Raw genomic sequence first — 14,737 nt, forward strand, 5'->3', positions numbered from 1 at the left:
ACCCCCCGACCCGTCAGGTCACTGGTCCGGACGGACGGAGGCTCATTAACGTCCCGGTCCTCCGGTTGAAGGATGCTGCTGCTGCTGCTGGCCCTCCTGCTGTGCTGCTGCCCGCGCGCACTGGGGCAACCGGAGGAATCCCAGTTTGGAGACGACTTGGAGTCCGAGCTCGCGGACTTTGATTTAGACATCGTAAGACGTCCGGAACCGCGTTGCACCTTGTGCCGTTTGGACTCTTTTTTTTTGTGGATCTGACTCCCTTTCTCTCTGCACACAGGCGCCCCGCAGAGTCCCGCGGCAGGTGAAGACGATCCTCAGCAAGGTGACGTCACATCAGCGCACAGATGTGAAGATGTTTTAGTTTAATACTTTCATTTAACTGTTAGTTGGAAAATAAAATGAATACAAATCGAGTTCGTCTTAAAACGTTGGTAACTAAATACTGACGCATTCCGATTCGGGAGTTTAAGGATAACTGACATCCTTGGTATTAGGAAAACATTTAGTCATTTTAAAGAGTGACTCAGAAAGCATCTGGGGTGTCGTTCCTCCAAACCGGAGCGCCGTTTGGGCGTGACGCACAGGAGGTCCGCAGAGTCTGCGTAATGTTCTGAGCTCATGGGAACGCATTCCGTTTGCTCCTTGTAACCATGTGCAAGTCCAAGCTTCCTTCTGACGAGCTCTCTTTGCTGATCAGATATGAAATAAAGTGGGGTGGGGGGGGGGGAAGTCCATCTGCTCTCCTGGTTCTTATTAACGTCACTGCGCAGGAGACTAAGCCTCACATCCAGGAGCTCGCCATCAAGACCACCATCATCTCCCGCTACGCCTTCACCGCGGTGCACTGCGCGATGCTCAACCGCCGCTCCGCCGCTGCAGAGGGCGTCTTCCAGTTCCAGATCCCCGCTGGGGCCTTCATCTCCAACTTCACCATGTAAGTGGACCAAAGCGTCACTGTGGGAGCTGCGTGGAGGCCGTTTGGTCTCCTCAGGTCTCCTCACAATGTAAGAGTTCAACGGATGGAAAAATGTAAAAAAAATATGCTTTGGGACACAAACGCCCCCAAACACACATTAAAGGCATAAGGAGGTAAATAAACCAATTAAGTAAAAGTGAAAGTAAATTGGAAAAAGTCACAGAAAATAGATCTAACTCTTGTTTTATTATTATCAGAACGATTTGGTTACTTTAGTTAAGTAATTGCCATTTACAGCCAGTCTAACTAATAACACTCCTAATATGAGTAATCTAAATGGAGAGCAGAGAAAAAAGGATAAATGCAGAAAATATACATTACAAACAAACACAGCAGGAATAAAATACTGCAACAAATTTACAACTTTAGATCTAAAATACAAAATAACAACATCATCCCGTCTGACTGCGAGGGTTTATGAGGTTTCTGCTGCCATGGAAACGAGGCAAGGAGACAAAAAGGGTTAAAACACACACACACACACACACACACAGTCAGAGTTCATCCTCGTCCATAAAAAAGTAACAGCCGGATTTGTTGTCTTTTTGTGTGGGAGCACCCGGCCCGAATGGGTGGTCCCAAATAATTCGAGCGGCGGCCTAATCCTTGACCTCTGACCCCCCCCCCCCGTGAACCAGGATCATTGGCGGGCGTGTCTACCAGAGCGAGGTCACGCCGAAGAAAAAGAAGGTCAAGCAGGAGAACGGCGAGGCGGGGAACAAAGAGTCAGGTGACGCGAGGTAAGAGGGTCGACGCAGACAGCGCAACGAGGGAGGTCGTTTGTCTGTGAGCCCCAGAGGAGACGCGTGGAAGGAGCGACGTCGTGTGGCGCTTCATTCGATCAAAGGGCTCAATGTTTATACTGTTTGAACCGAAATGAAAAATATGGTGTTAAAGACGTTGTGTAGAATATAGTCAGAAACATCTGACTTCAGCGCCCAGTAGTCACACTCCATTAAAATAATCAAAGTAACTGGCTACACTCACTTTTTTTGTCATATTATGTTGGTTTGGTTTAGTCGCTTTATGTACTTTCTGTAGTGTTTGCATGGGTTTTGTTTGTAAAATCTTGAAAAGATTGAAAAAGTATCTATTGCTCTTAATTATACGTAGTGATGTTAAAAAGTACGATGTTGTAACCACCCTAAATTGAAAAAATACTTGTTTTAACTACTGTAAATGTACCACTGATATAAACAGATTGACCTCAACCACATGCGACAAGCTCCACTACTGCTGCTAAAGCCACCTTTTCCTCCCCCCTCTCCTCCCCCAGCCCCGAGGAGGTGGAGGTGTTCAGGATGGCGGCCAGCATCCCGGGTCGGAACCGGGCCGTGTTCCTCCTGACCTACGAGGAGCTCCTGCGGCGGCGGCTGGGCCGCTACGAGCACGTGACCAGCCTGCGGCCGCTGCAGCTGGTCAGCCGCCTCAGCCTGGACGTCACCATCGTGGACCACTCGCCCGTCACGGACCTCCAGGTGCTGCCGCTCCGCGGCGGGCGCAGCACCGGCTCCGCCCCACCCAGGAGCCCAGGTCTGCAGACTATTGTCGTAAACTATTGCTCATAACAATACTGAGAATAGTGTAATATTACTGCACACAAACGCACTTGCTGTCTTTGTGCCGCCAGCCAAGCTCGAGCCGCCCGTCACCACCGCCATCAGAAAGGAAAACAACGTCTGCAAGATCACCTTCAGCCCCAACATCATCCAGCAGGCCAAGATCACCACCAACGGCATGCTGGGGGATTTCGTGATCCGCTACGACGTGCAGAGAGACATGGGGATCGGAGACGTTCAGGTAGTGAGACGCAGAGACCAACAAAAAAAAACAAGCCTGTGAAAACACTCTCATTTCCTGAAAAAGTAATTTCCCAACCAGCTGTACGCGCACAAACACACACACAGACACACACACACATCCACCCACCTGTTAGTGATTCACTTCTCTGGTGTCCTGCCACTGCTGTCACCCTGCTGCCAGACACAACCACGCACACACGCACACACACGCACACACGCAGACACACACACGCAGACACACCCAGACAAGCAGCGACTCAGTGCCTGTGAACTTCTTTCTTTGCCAGGTCTTAAACGGACATTTCGTGCACTACTTCGCCCCCAAAGACCTGCCGGTTGTGCCCAAGAACGTGGTGTTTGTGATCGACACCAGCGCCTCCATGTCGGGCACTAAGATCAGACAGGTAACGCAGAAAACCCGATCTAAAGCAGAACTGCGGTCCCCGCGTTGAACCAGAAACTTGACACCACCCCTGGAACGTCAGCAGACCTTTCTCCTCCATCTGCGATCAGCGCGATAACCCCCTCGTCCACACAGCTTCGGAACGGAAAAAACAGAGAGGAAGAGACGGGAAAAAAGTGATTTTCAGAGAGAAAAGAAAAGTGGAAAACACACAACACAAGGCGTGTTCTGTGAGGGAGGAAGGTCACGCTCCATGGGGTAATGGAACTTTCTAGACAACAGCAACCTTGACCCCTTGACATCTCCGCCCCGCCCATCAGCAGCCCCCAGCGGCCCGCAGGAACAGAGCAAGAAGTGTGTTTAGATGTGGCTCGACAATGGGTCAGTCTGTGGTTCTGACCATTGCTGTATACAGCCTGATAGACATCCATAATCCCCCCCCCCCTCCCCAGAGCCAAATAATATATCGCTCCCACGTTCAGGGCTGCAGAGATACAGACATCGTGAAGCCTCAGAAAATTAGGAAGAAGTATTTGTACTTTTGCTGATTTCTTACAGACACATTCAAAGAAAACTGGAAGTTTTCAGAAGAGACCATGGACTGTTTATAGGAAGAGATGACCATATTTGGACTGAGGAGGAAGGACGTAACGACTTTGGTAGCAAGCGGTCAATTAGCGTGTGTTCCTCGACCATAATTAACTAAATGAACATCACACTGTATTGAAGAATACTTGAAAGTAGAGACTGAGACCATAAACTCATGTTTTCACTGAGGGAATAAATCCAGAGAGAAGTAGAGTCATTTCCTCATAGACGTCTATGGGAGCAGAGGAGTCGCCCCCTGCTGGTCACTACACAGAAGTAGAGTCATTTCCTCATAGACGTCTATGGGAGCAGAGGAGTCGCCCCCTGCTGGTCACTACACAGAAGTAGAGTCATTTCCTCATAGACGTCTATGGGAGCAGAGGAGTCGCCCCCTGCTGGTCACTACACAGAAGTAGAGTCATTTCCTCATAGACGTCTATGGGAGCAGAGGAGTCGCCCCCTGCTGGTCACCACACAGAATGTAGCTTTAACTCATGAAGCTTTGAATTCAATTTTCTGGGCGCCTGAAAAATACCAATACATTTTTTTGTCTTTATTTCTCCAAAACAGCGCTTTCTTAAATTGGCACGGTTCTAATGCAATGATTACAGTCTCATATATAATCTGTAACAGCTGTTTACTGAATCCATTCAAAACCGCTAAATGAATTGAAACCTTTAGGATTAAAGTCAAGCTACAAAAAAAGGGTATTTGTAGTTTACTAAAAACTTCAGATCAACAATCACCACCACTTTGAAACCCTTTTGACACCACCCTCCTGGACCCGATTCATGGGTGGAGTGGGTGTGTCAGAAAAGCGTCACAGCTGGTCAAAGGCCAGAGTTATGGTTTTTGCTTCCAGCTAAGACCGAGTTTTGTTTTCTAAGTGAGTTTGACACCAGATTACATCATCTATTTTTTGGTTCCTCAGACCAAAGACGCTCTGTTCACCATTCTGAAGGATCTGCGACCCGGCGATCGCTTCAACTTCATCAGCTTCGCCAACAAGATCAAAGTCTGGCAGCCGGAGCGCCTCGTATCCGTGACGCCCCTCAACATCAGAGACGCCAAGAAGTTCATTTTCACGCTGGTGCCCAACGGAGGTGAGACTGCGTTTTACGCTTCTTCAGCATCTTTTAAGAGTTGCAGATAAGAATTGATGAACTTGAAGTGACCGATGCACCGTGTTCAGGTTCAGTGTGAAAACACATGGACACTTTCTGGTTGCCGACCTTTGTTTAACCAACTTTGCATTTTCCGCAGGCACAAATATCGACGATGCCATCCGGACCGGCTCCGGGCTGCTGAGGGACTACCTCTCCGGCCCCGACGCCAGCCCCAACAGCGTCTCCCTCATCATCTTCCTGACGGACGGGCGCCCCACGGTCGGCGAGATCGAGTCCGCCGCCATCCTGGGGAACACCCGCTCCGCCGCGCAGGAGAAGTTCTGCATCTTCACCATCGGGATCGGGAACGACGTGGACTACCGCCTGCTGGAGCGCATGGCTCTGGAGAACTGTGGGATGATGAGACGCATCAACGAGGAGGCCGACGCCAGCGCCCTGCTCAAAGGGTGAGTGGGTGCTGATGGAACATTCTCAAAACTTTCTAGATGCGAACACGGCGGCCATCTTGGATGTGTAAAATGGCAACCAGTATGGACATTGCTCGTGATTTGAGTTTCTAGATGATCTACTTTCAAGACGTTGGTAGCCAAGGAATCCCACGCTGGTAATTGAGTCAATAGAATCAAAGAAGGCGCCGCTAATAATGTGAAATTAGTTCATAAATCATCCAAAAACTGATTTGTTAAGGGCTTGTAACTGGCTTAAGACTTCCCTGTCAACGTGAGTCTCTTGTTTAGACCATTTGAGCCAGACTTGTATTATTCCATGTAATGTATACAAAACAAACATTGCAGGAATCTTTAGGGACCCTGACAACAATCCAAACCAACAGAAAAACGCATACGGTTTACTAACTAATCCACCGAATTGGACCAGAGCAAACAGGTTTGAAACCGTCCTAAAATTGGGGAGAATTCTCTTAAATCTGACCTGAGATATGGGATTTTACATAATCGGATTTGACATCTACTGGTTACCTACGTGGATTTTAAATATGTTTCTTTTGCCTGCCTACAAATCCCTAATTCATAAGAACATATCATAGATTATTACTTTTAATACGTATATTTTCCCTTTCACATGGGTATAATCCGACTCTTATGAAGCAATTAGCTGTCCTTAATCCCTCAGACACGTCGAGGGGAACGCACAACGCAACGCTCCTCTTTAATCAACTTCACCACGGCGACGACAACAGCCTCCTTCTCTCTTTTTCTTATTCTTTACACACAACTCTCTTCTGCACTCGGACACACAAGATGTTTGTTCAGCCGAGTAGGAATGTGTGTGTGTGTGTGTGTGCGTGCGTGCGTTGTGAAACCTGCATCGGGGTATGTACGTTGGGGTTAACAGATCAGACTCCTCAGATAATAGATCTCGTCCGGCTTGAACAAACACGCTGGTTAAAAGGTGAGGAGGTTTACAACGGCGTGATAACAGGGACGGGACGCAGGACACACACACACACACACACACAACCTCAGCTTTAAACACACTCTTTCATGAATGTGTGCACAAACTCTAGAGTGGGGTTGAAGCGGCTTTGAGAGGTTGAACGAGCAGGTTTATGGCTGGAAGGGGGCCTCTGTTTGAGTAACCAAGACACTTTTGGTGAAATCTGTAACAACGCGCTTATTTTTCTGACACAGCAACTGATGTGACCTTGAGCAAAGGCACTGAACGGGTCACTGATTGATGATCAACAGGGAAGAATAGACGTGGTAAAGCAAGTGATGAGAAAGGGGGGGGAAATACCAATCCCAGTAGCTTGTTAAAGCGGGTGTCAATACCAACCGAGCCCTCCATTGGATACCCATCATGAAGCTTTGTGTGTGTACCTGGGGAGCTAATTGCAGAGAGCAAAGGTTACCACTGATGACGGAGCTCAGCCCACCCACAAGGTCAAAGATGTTAGCTTTGTTAGCTGCTCCCTCTCAGCCGGTTGATGGCTGAGGTAAGATCTGAACGCAAAAAGGATCTGTTGCACTAGTATTTGGTTCCTGACTCATATCGGTTGATGCCTTTGCTTGGTTGCAACGACCTGCCATCTGTCTTGGTGTTGCTAGAGAATACTGACCAGGAGAAGAAAATACTTCATTCGTATAAACCCATAAATCCAGATTATCTCCTCGTTCCTTTCTAGCTTCTACGATGAGATAGGAACTCCTCTGCTGTCCGACATACGGATCAACTACACCGAGGACTCCGTCCACTACGTCACGCAGCACCTCTTCCCCAACTACTTCAACGGCTCCGAGATCGTCATCGCCGGCAAGCTGTCCAACCGCAGCGCCGAGTCGCTCCGCGTCCAGGTGACCGCCAGCAGCAGCGACAGGACCGTTGTCCTGGAGACCGACGTCCCTCTACGGCGCCGCCAGGCGGAGACGGAGAAACGCGTGAGGGCGGCGACGACGACGGCGGCGGCGGCGGGAGCCCAGGCCGCGGGGTCGGGGGTCGCGCAGGGCCTGGGCCTTGTCTTGGGGTCGATGGCGGAAGACTTCGTGGAGCGCCTGTGGGGTTTCCTGAGCGTCAAGGACGGGCTGCGCTCGCGGCTGCGCAGCCAAACGAGCGCGGAGAGGGAGGACCACGTGCGGCGGGTCGCCAATCTGTCGCTGACCTACAACTTCCTCACCCCGCTCACCCACCTGGTGGTGGAGAGGCCCGAGGTCCTGGCGGACGGCACCATGGCGACGGCGCCCGCCTCCCCCCCGCCGCCGTTGTCGGTGGGCGAGGCCGCGTCGACCGCCAACGAGCTGCCGGGAGACGGAAATCCTCCGATGTCAGACGGGGGGCCGGGCAGCGAGACCTCCTCCCTGAGCAACAAGATCGGTGAGGTCGTGTCTCTGGGATTTTTGTTGGTTTGGGATGTCGAATCAAATCCAAAGTGGGGTTGAAACATCTTTGAAGGAATGTCCACTAAATCCTTTAAAATCACATATTTACAATAATCCACTTAAACACAGTAAACAATAAACCTCCGCTGTTGCCAGGATGTTTGGTCCTTTAGTTGCACCTACGCTTGCTAACTTTGGGTCGCTAATGATAACGCGACCTGCTCATGAGCTAGAAACCAGCAGGCTGTTTATTGAGCTACAATTTAGACCACATGCTGATATTTTATCTAAATGGAGGTTTAGTTTTATGCGACATGTGAACAGCGAACTTGTCTAAATAAACAGTATTTCTTCCATCGATAGTAAGGTTAGCGGTTTACCGCTACGTGCTCGGCTAAAGCTTTACCAAATTGTGGCGTGGAATATTGCAAGAATAGAGACAGATGAAAGGAAGATCAAAGTTTTTCTTTAAAAAGACGTCCTTAAGGAGTCATTCTAACTCCAGGCTCCAGATTAAAGGACCACGGATCCCTGTTACTCAAAGGAGCGATTTAAACAGGAAGCATCACACGATGGCCGCCCTGTGTCTAAATATTCTCTTCCCTGCAGGTAAAGTTGAGCGAAGACCAGCCAAGAAATCCATCACCTTCTCCAAGACATCAGGTGACTTCTCTCTTTCTGATGTAAACAGTTGAACAGGCTCGTTTCCGAAAGCCCTCCTCGACTTGAAAGAGGCACGCGGGGGGGGGAAATGAACGGTCCACACTCTCTCTTCACTCGCTGTGTGGGCGGCCTGTAATTTGGGTGTTTGCCAGGCGGTCTGAGGGATTCCACAGAACGCGACCCGAGAAGAAACCGCCGGGGTCTGATTGAAATGCCGAGGGATGAGAGGTTTGTGCACGCGGGTAAAGAGAGGGGGGGAGGGTGGGAGGGGGGGGGACCCCATCAGAGGCCCTTTAGCCAGGACTAATGACCCCGTCATTACCGCGCCTTCTCCATTCATCTCCGCCAGGTTCTCACGAGACGCCAGATATGAACCGTCTCGTGAAGTCAAAAACCCCCGAGACGGACGCGGATCTGAGAAACGTCGACAGGCGCTTCTCAGACGCCGCTTTTAAGTTGAGAGCACGTCTCGGTTTGAGTTCTTTTTAAACATGCACCTGCAGTTTTCTTAATATCCTGAACTTACCCAGCAGGTCTCCACATGCTATTTTTGACCAGAACAAAAATAGTCAAATGAAGTTAGAATAAGCCACAAAACCCCAATATTTGTAATATCAATGTAATTAGTAGTAGTAGTATGTGTGTCATCATAAAACCTACCACATTTCCAGAAGTACCAATGAGAGGACCCAGTGATATCAGAACCAGATAAACAATCTCAGTCATTTAATCAAAGCCCAAGAAAATATATACACAAATAACTTTTCAGAACGTGCAGCTGTGGACTTTTAAATAAAACTCCTCACCTCACTGGTTGACACGTCACATAACGTGCACCTGACGCTCTCTAGAGCCGCGTAGTTTTGTATTTGTTTATTGGTTCTCTCTCCTAACCCTCAACGGGCCCCCAGCGGACGGGGACCCCCACTTCGTGGTGGACTTCCCGCTCAGCAAACTGACCGTGTGCTTCAACATCAACGGCGAGCCGGGACACATCCTGCGCCTGGTGTCCGACCACCAGCGCTCCGGTGAGATGCCGGTTTTCGACACCTTCGAGAGCCCCGTGGCCTTGTAGCTTCGCTTACCCCCCCCCCCCCCCCCCCATGTGTCTCCAGGCGTGACCGTGAACGGGAAGCTGATCGGCGCCCCGCCTCCGCCGGGCAGCCGCAAGCTGCAGCGCACCTACTTCAGCACCATCACCATCGTGGTGGACCGGCCCAGGCGCGCCTACATCGAGGTGACCCCCAAGAAGGTCATCCTGGACGGGCGGGACCGCATGGTGCTGCCCTGCCACGCCACGGTGGCCGTGGACAGCGGCGCCCTGTCGGTGTCTGTGGCGGGGGGGTCCAACGTGACCGTGACGGTCGGGGGCAACATCGTGTTCGTGATCCTGCTGCATCAGTACAAGAACCCGGCGCCCTACCAGAGGGACCACCTGGGCTTCTACATCGCCAACGGCAAGGGGCTGTCGGGCGACTGCCACGGGCTGTTGGGTGGGTGCCGACGGGGGCTCCGGGGGGGTGGGGGGGATTTGACTTGTTCATACTTCCTACAGACAAACCTAAAGCCCCTAAAAGCAACAGTAAACATGAGACAATATTATTCTGCAATTCTTAAACCAATGAGGTGTTGGTTTAAGAATTGCAGAGTGAGAATACGGTCTTTTAGTATTTGGTACCATGCTGGTAGAAAAATTGTAAATAAATGTAATTTTTAAAAGTTATTCATGATTATATGTGCAGACTGAGTTCGCTGGGAATTTTAAATATAATGGTTTTGTCACAAAATGTTATTTAAATCCAGTATTACTTTTAGTAATACTTTAGTAATGGTGCTCGAGATCATGTGACAGGTCGTCATAGAAACAGAGGGGATTATCTTCTGGGGATCACGAATCTCCACAGTGAGTTTCAAGCAGTTAAAAGTGACGTCGCCAGCTGTCTGATGGTGTTTTAGATGTTTTTCAGTGGGATCACTACTTCCTGCAAACTCGTCAATACTTCTGGCCAGCAGACCACCATGAGGGGGGGGGGGGGGGGTGTAAATTCACTGGGGGACCATAACTCTCCGTCCCTTGTGCACCTCTCAGGTCAGTTCCTGCACGAGGAGGTGGGCCTGGCGCGGCTGCCGGCTGGAGGCCGCGAGGGGCCCGCCGCCGCGCTGAAGGTGAAGCGGCGCTCGGTGCCGGTGGTCCGGAAGAGCCGGAGGCTGTACGGCGGCGCGCGGACCGTGGACTGCTGGTTCGCCCGCAACAACGCGGCCAAGCTGATCGACGGGCGCTACGAGGACTACGTGACGTCACACATGTTCGACACGGCGGAGCGGCCGCACGGGACCAACGGGGCGTGAGACACGCCTCCACCGTACGAGTATATTTTTCTATTTCTAATGACGATTTCATGTTTTTTTTAATTATTAAATTGGGCCTATGTGTGTATTTTTACAATGATTTTGTGATCGTAAATAAAAACACTTAAACACAGATTTTGAGGTGTTTTTCTCCTCATGAGATCACACCTGGGTCGGTTACCACGGAGACAAACCCCTTGTCCCAACTGCACACCTAATGCTCAAACACACACAGCCTCCCCCCACCCAAACACTCCTGTCATCAGCTGGAGGTCACAGGGCTGCTGGCCCCGCCCCCACAGGTGTGCTCTGGCCAGGACCTCGCTCAGAGCAGTCTGTCAACCCCCCCTCCGAGGAATTCACCACCAAACCCCACGTTCATGTGTCAATCATCTTCATTCACAGCACAGATTACAGATCCATTCGGTCAGAAGCACCTAAAAGGCCACATGATGACGTGCATTTTTATCCACATGTGCATAATTTGGTCCAATAATAAAAATAAAATACACGACACACATTGGAACACAAAATAAACCCTACAGAAGAAATCCGTAGTTTTTAGCTGTGAAACCTTAAATGTGAACAGGAGAATCCAAGCGTTGAAAGTCTCCTTCAGTCACTAAGAAGAAAACTGCTAGTCCAATAGATTCCACAATATAAAGAGTCAAATAGATACGAAACATATGAACGGAATGAATAGAAAGTCAGAAATGTGCCATGAACCACAGATAATATGCATCAGGCACATTGTTAGGGGTACAAATCAGGAGATTGAGAATAAAGTCATAATAATGGAGAAAAAAAAATTGAAGCTACATTTTAGAGCTTTGTTTGTTTTCTCATCCAATTATTAGAAAAGCAAAAGGAACAAAAATGACAGGTGCATTCTGTACATTTTGACTGCATCACCTACATTTTTCTTTTTTGTTGCAACATTTATGACGTTTCTCAAAGCTTCATTCTGAAAATCTGTGTTCTTTCGTAACAGGAAAATCCTGCAGAAACAGCATGACGTGGTCCTTTAAACCGCGACATAATGTTTAACTAGTAATAGTAATAATTTTAATACAATTAACCTTCCTTCAAACTTAAAGGAAGCAGCCAGAGGGCGACATCGCCGGAATGAGTACAACTAAACCGCGGGTTTTACACCACCACCCAGCTGGGTCTCGGGGGGGGGGGGGGGGGGGGGGGGACACCGGCCCCGCGTCGCCCTCGTCCCCCTCCGAAGCCTCGTCCGTGTCCGTCTCCACGCTCAGCAGCACCTGAGAGGAGATACCGGACCACGAGTCCGTTTCATGTTGGGATTCTGTATCAAAAGTGACATTTAAGACCTTATGACTCCCTCCATGTGTTGCTTTAAGATGTGAAGACAGCGCAGCAATCACTGTCCCTCCATCAGAACCTTGATGTCGCACGCAGCGGCCACAACTACAGCATTGTTACCGTAGATTTGACCCCCCCGGGGACCTCGTTCCAAGTCGACGCCAACGCCTCCTTGTGCTCCACTTTCCATCACATCACAGTGGAAACCACTCCTAAATGCCACTTTTATTCCTGGGAAGAAGGCTTGATTTATTGGCTGCCTGGCAGATGACCAGGAGGGAGGGGTGGGAACATGCTTTTCTCCGGTGGGTTGGGGGGGGGGGGGGGGGTTACACACAACTATGGGACTGTATACAACGATTTAAAACATACAGAAGATTTTCCTGCTACGAAACAAATCCAAGTCATCGCCACGAGATGATTGATTTGTGAGAACTCAACAGTTTACATTCGCAGAACAAACACAACTTCATGCAACGCACAACAGCACAACGCACAACAACACAACAACAACGCACAACAGCACCTGATAAAAAACAGACGACGTCCAAAAAGAGGCAACAGCCCGACTCAGTGTTTCTTGGCCCGGGTTTGATTCTCATGAGATCAACTGTAGACATACTGTGTGTGTGTGTGTGTGTGTGTGTACATGCTGTGCTCATCCCCCCCCCAGAACAACAACAGGTGCGGCCAGCGCCCATTTCCACACACATTAAAGTCCTAAAGTCACATTCTTGTTTTTTTCAGGAAACGTGAAAACATCTAAAAAGTGGAAAATAAATAAATAGAGAACAATAAAACGACGCAGGTGGTTTCGTTCCGTCTCAGCGCTTCTCACCTGGGACTCCTCGCCGGTCGCCCGCGGCAACGGGCCCGCCTTCTTCGCCGAGCAGGAGTCGTCTAGGCCCTCGGTCCTCTCGGACTTCCTCGTCATCAGGCTGTCCCCCACCCAGAACATGAAGGACTACGGGGAGACGGGATCAAAGGCTTCCAAAAGGCTTAGAAAGGGCTAAATGTAGCTAAAATAGTCTGGACCCCCCCCACAACACAAGGCGTTGGATCATGGAAGCGGCTTCTCACGCTGACGCTGACGAGCATGTGTCATTTACAGAGACTGAAATGGGCCTTAAGCATAAAGAACAAATACAAACAGGAAGAATAAAGTGCTCAAAGACGTGATTCTCCCATGTTACTATTAATAATACTATTATTTATACTAGTATTTACATTCAGTTTCAAAGAAACTCCAAACAAAGTAATGAGGTTCCCTCAGGACAAAACTCCTTCTATCTAGAAATGAATAAATGTGAAATAAACAAATAAAGCGCCATACTCCTCCTCAGAGGGGCATCCGTTTCCATGGCGAAGGCTAATTTGAATAAACAAACATGATCCCCCAAAGCCATGCAAACAAATACATAAACACTGCCTCCATGTTTCCATCAGAGTCCAAAGAAAGGCCTTTTTCCTTCTTCGTTTCCATGACAGCAGAGAAATGAAGAGGACAAAAACTGAATGGTGGAGTTCAATAAACCATCAGTTCAAGTCTAACGTTCCCATTCTGGTGGTTCTGGTGGTTCTTACTTTGCTCGTTCCTTGGGACGAGCAGCACCAGCCTGATGACGCCCTTCCACATTGGCCCAGCCACGCTGCAGCCTGGGGAGGGTCACCTGCGGGGGGGTACAAACGCCAGGGGTGAGGCCCGGACCAATGGACTTTTTCTGTACCTAAAATGGGAAGTTTTTTTGTATTTCATCTTGAAAGACTGTATTTCCTATTTAAAGTCCTAGTATTTATTTTCACCAACCAGAATAGTCTTTAATTCAGTTTCATTGATTTTGATAAAGAAATTTAAATTAGAATTCACATGATTTCCCTTTATCAAAAACATGGAGATACCATTTTGTATAAAACACCAACTACTTTGCACCTTTGGTCGGGTACGAGCCTAAACATTACGAGGATGTGTCACACAGGTGTCTCAGCACAGCAGACACAAAGGAGGTGAAGTCTGTCATTAGGACAGGAAGAAGGGAGGACAAGGACGAGGACGGGAAAGGACACGAAGGAACCACAAAGACGCACATAGAAGAGCAGAAGAATCCGCAGGACTCAAATGTTCCGTCTCACAAAAAGAACGACGAGTGCAGTAACCCTCCTCCTCCTCCTCCTCCTCCTCCTGCTCCTCCTGCTCCTCCTGCTCCTCCTCCTCCTGCTCCTCCTCCTGCTCCTCCTGCTGCTGCTGCTCCTCCTCCTCCTCCTGCTGCTGCTGCTGCTGCTGCTGCTCCCAGAGGAGCTTTGCAGCTGCAGGCCTCCTCCCCGTCCTCCTCCAGGTGGTCTCCAGCGCCCCCCAGTGGCCAAAATCACAGCTGCAGCTCACGTGTCATTTTCAGTCAAATGAATAAATGTATAGAAACAAAAATGTTTTGTTTGGCCTTTAATGTTTTAGGAATAAACAGTAAAACGCAGGAACGCTTGTTCTGCGCCCCCCCCCCCTCACCCTCACCGTATTTCCAAACACGAGCAGCGTCCTCCACCAGCTTGGACACCATCTTCACAGCCAGATGACCAGCATCCCCAACGTCCAGCACCAAGTTCATCAGGTACCTTTTTTGGGGGGGGGGGGGGGGGAGAGAACCAGCGTGACCCGCCTTCGTGTGGCGCCA

The 14,737-nt window shown here is 49.5% G+C and overlaps 1 protein-coding gene across 1 annotated transcript; it reads left to right on the top strand.

Annotated features, from left to right (window-relative positions):
• Positions 1-39: 39 nt before the first annotated feature.
• On the top strand, positions 40-10,875 carry itih5 (inter-alpha-trypsin inhibitor heavy chain 5). The gene is made up of 14 exons (XM_037461967.2): positions 40-192; positions 278-322; positions 771-934; positions 1,615-1,716; positions 2,253-2,509; positions 2,607-2,776; positions 3,066-3,182; positions 4,701-4,872; positions 5,033-5,342; positions 7,040-7,725; positions 8,340-8,393; positions 9,305-9,421; positions 9,509-9,886; positions 10,483-10,875. Exons 1-14 carry the CDS (start codon positions 73-75, stop codon positions 10,740-10,742), a joined length of 2,952 nt encoding a protein of 983 aa, XP_037317864.2. The 5' UTR covers positions 40-72; the 3' UTR covers positions 10,743-10,875.
• The last annotated feature ends 3,862 nt before the right edge of the window (positions 10,876-14,737 follow it).

This window comes from Pungitius pungitius, chromosome 2 (genome assembly GCF_949316345.1).
Source record: "Pungitius pungitius chromosome 2, fPunPun2.1, whole genome shotgun sequence".
Classification (NCBI taxonomy): domain Eukaryota; kingdom Metazoa; phylum Chordata; class Actinopteri; order Perciformes; family Gasterosteidae; genus Pungitius; species Pungitius pungitius.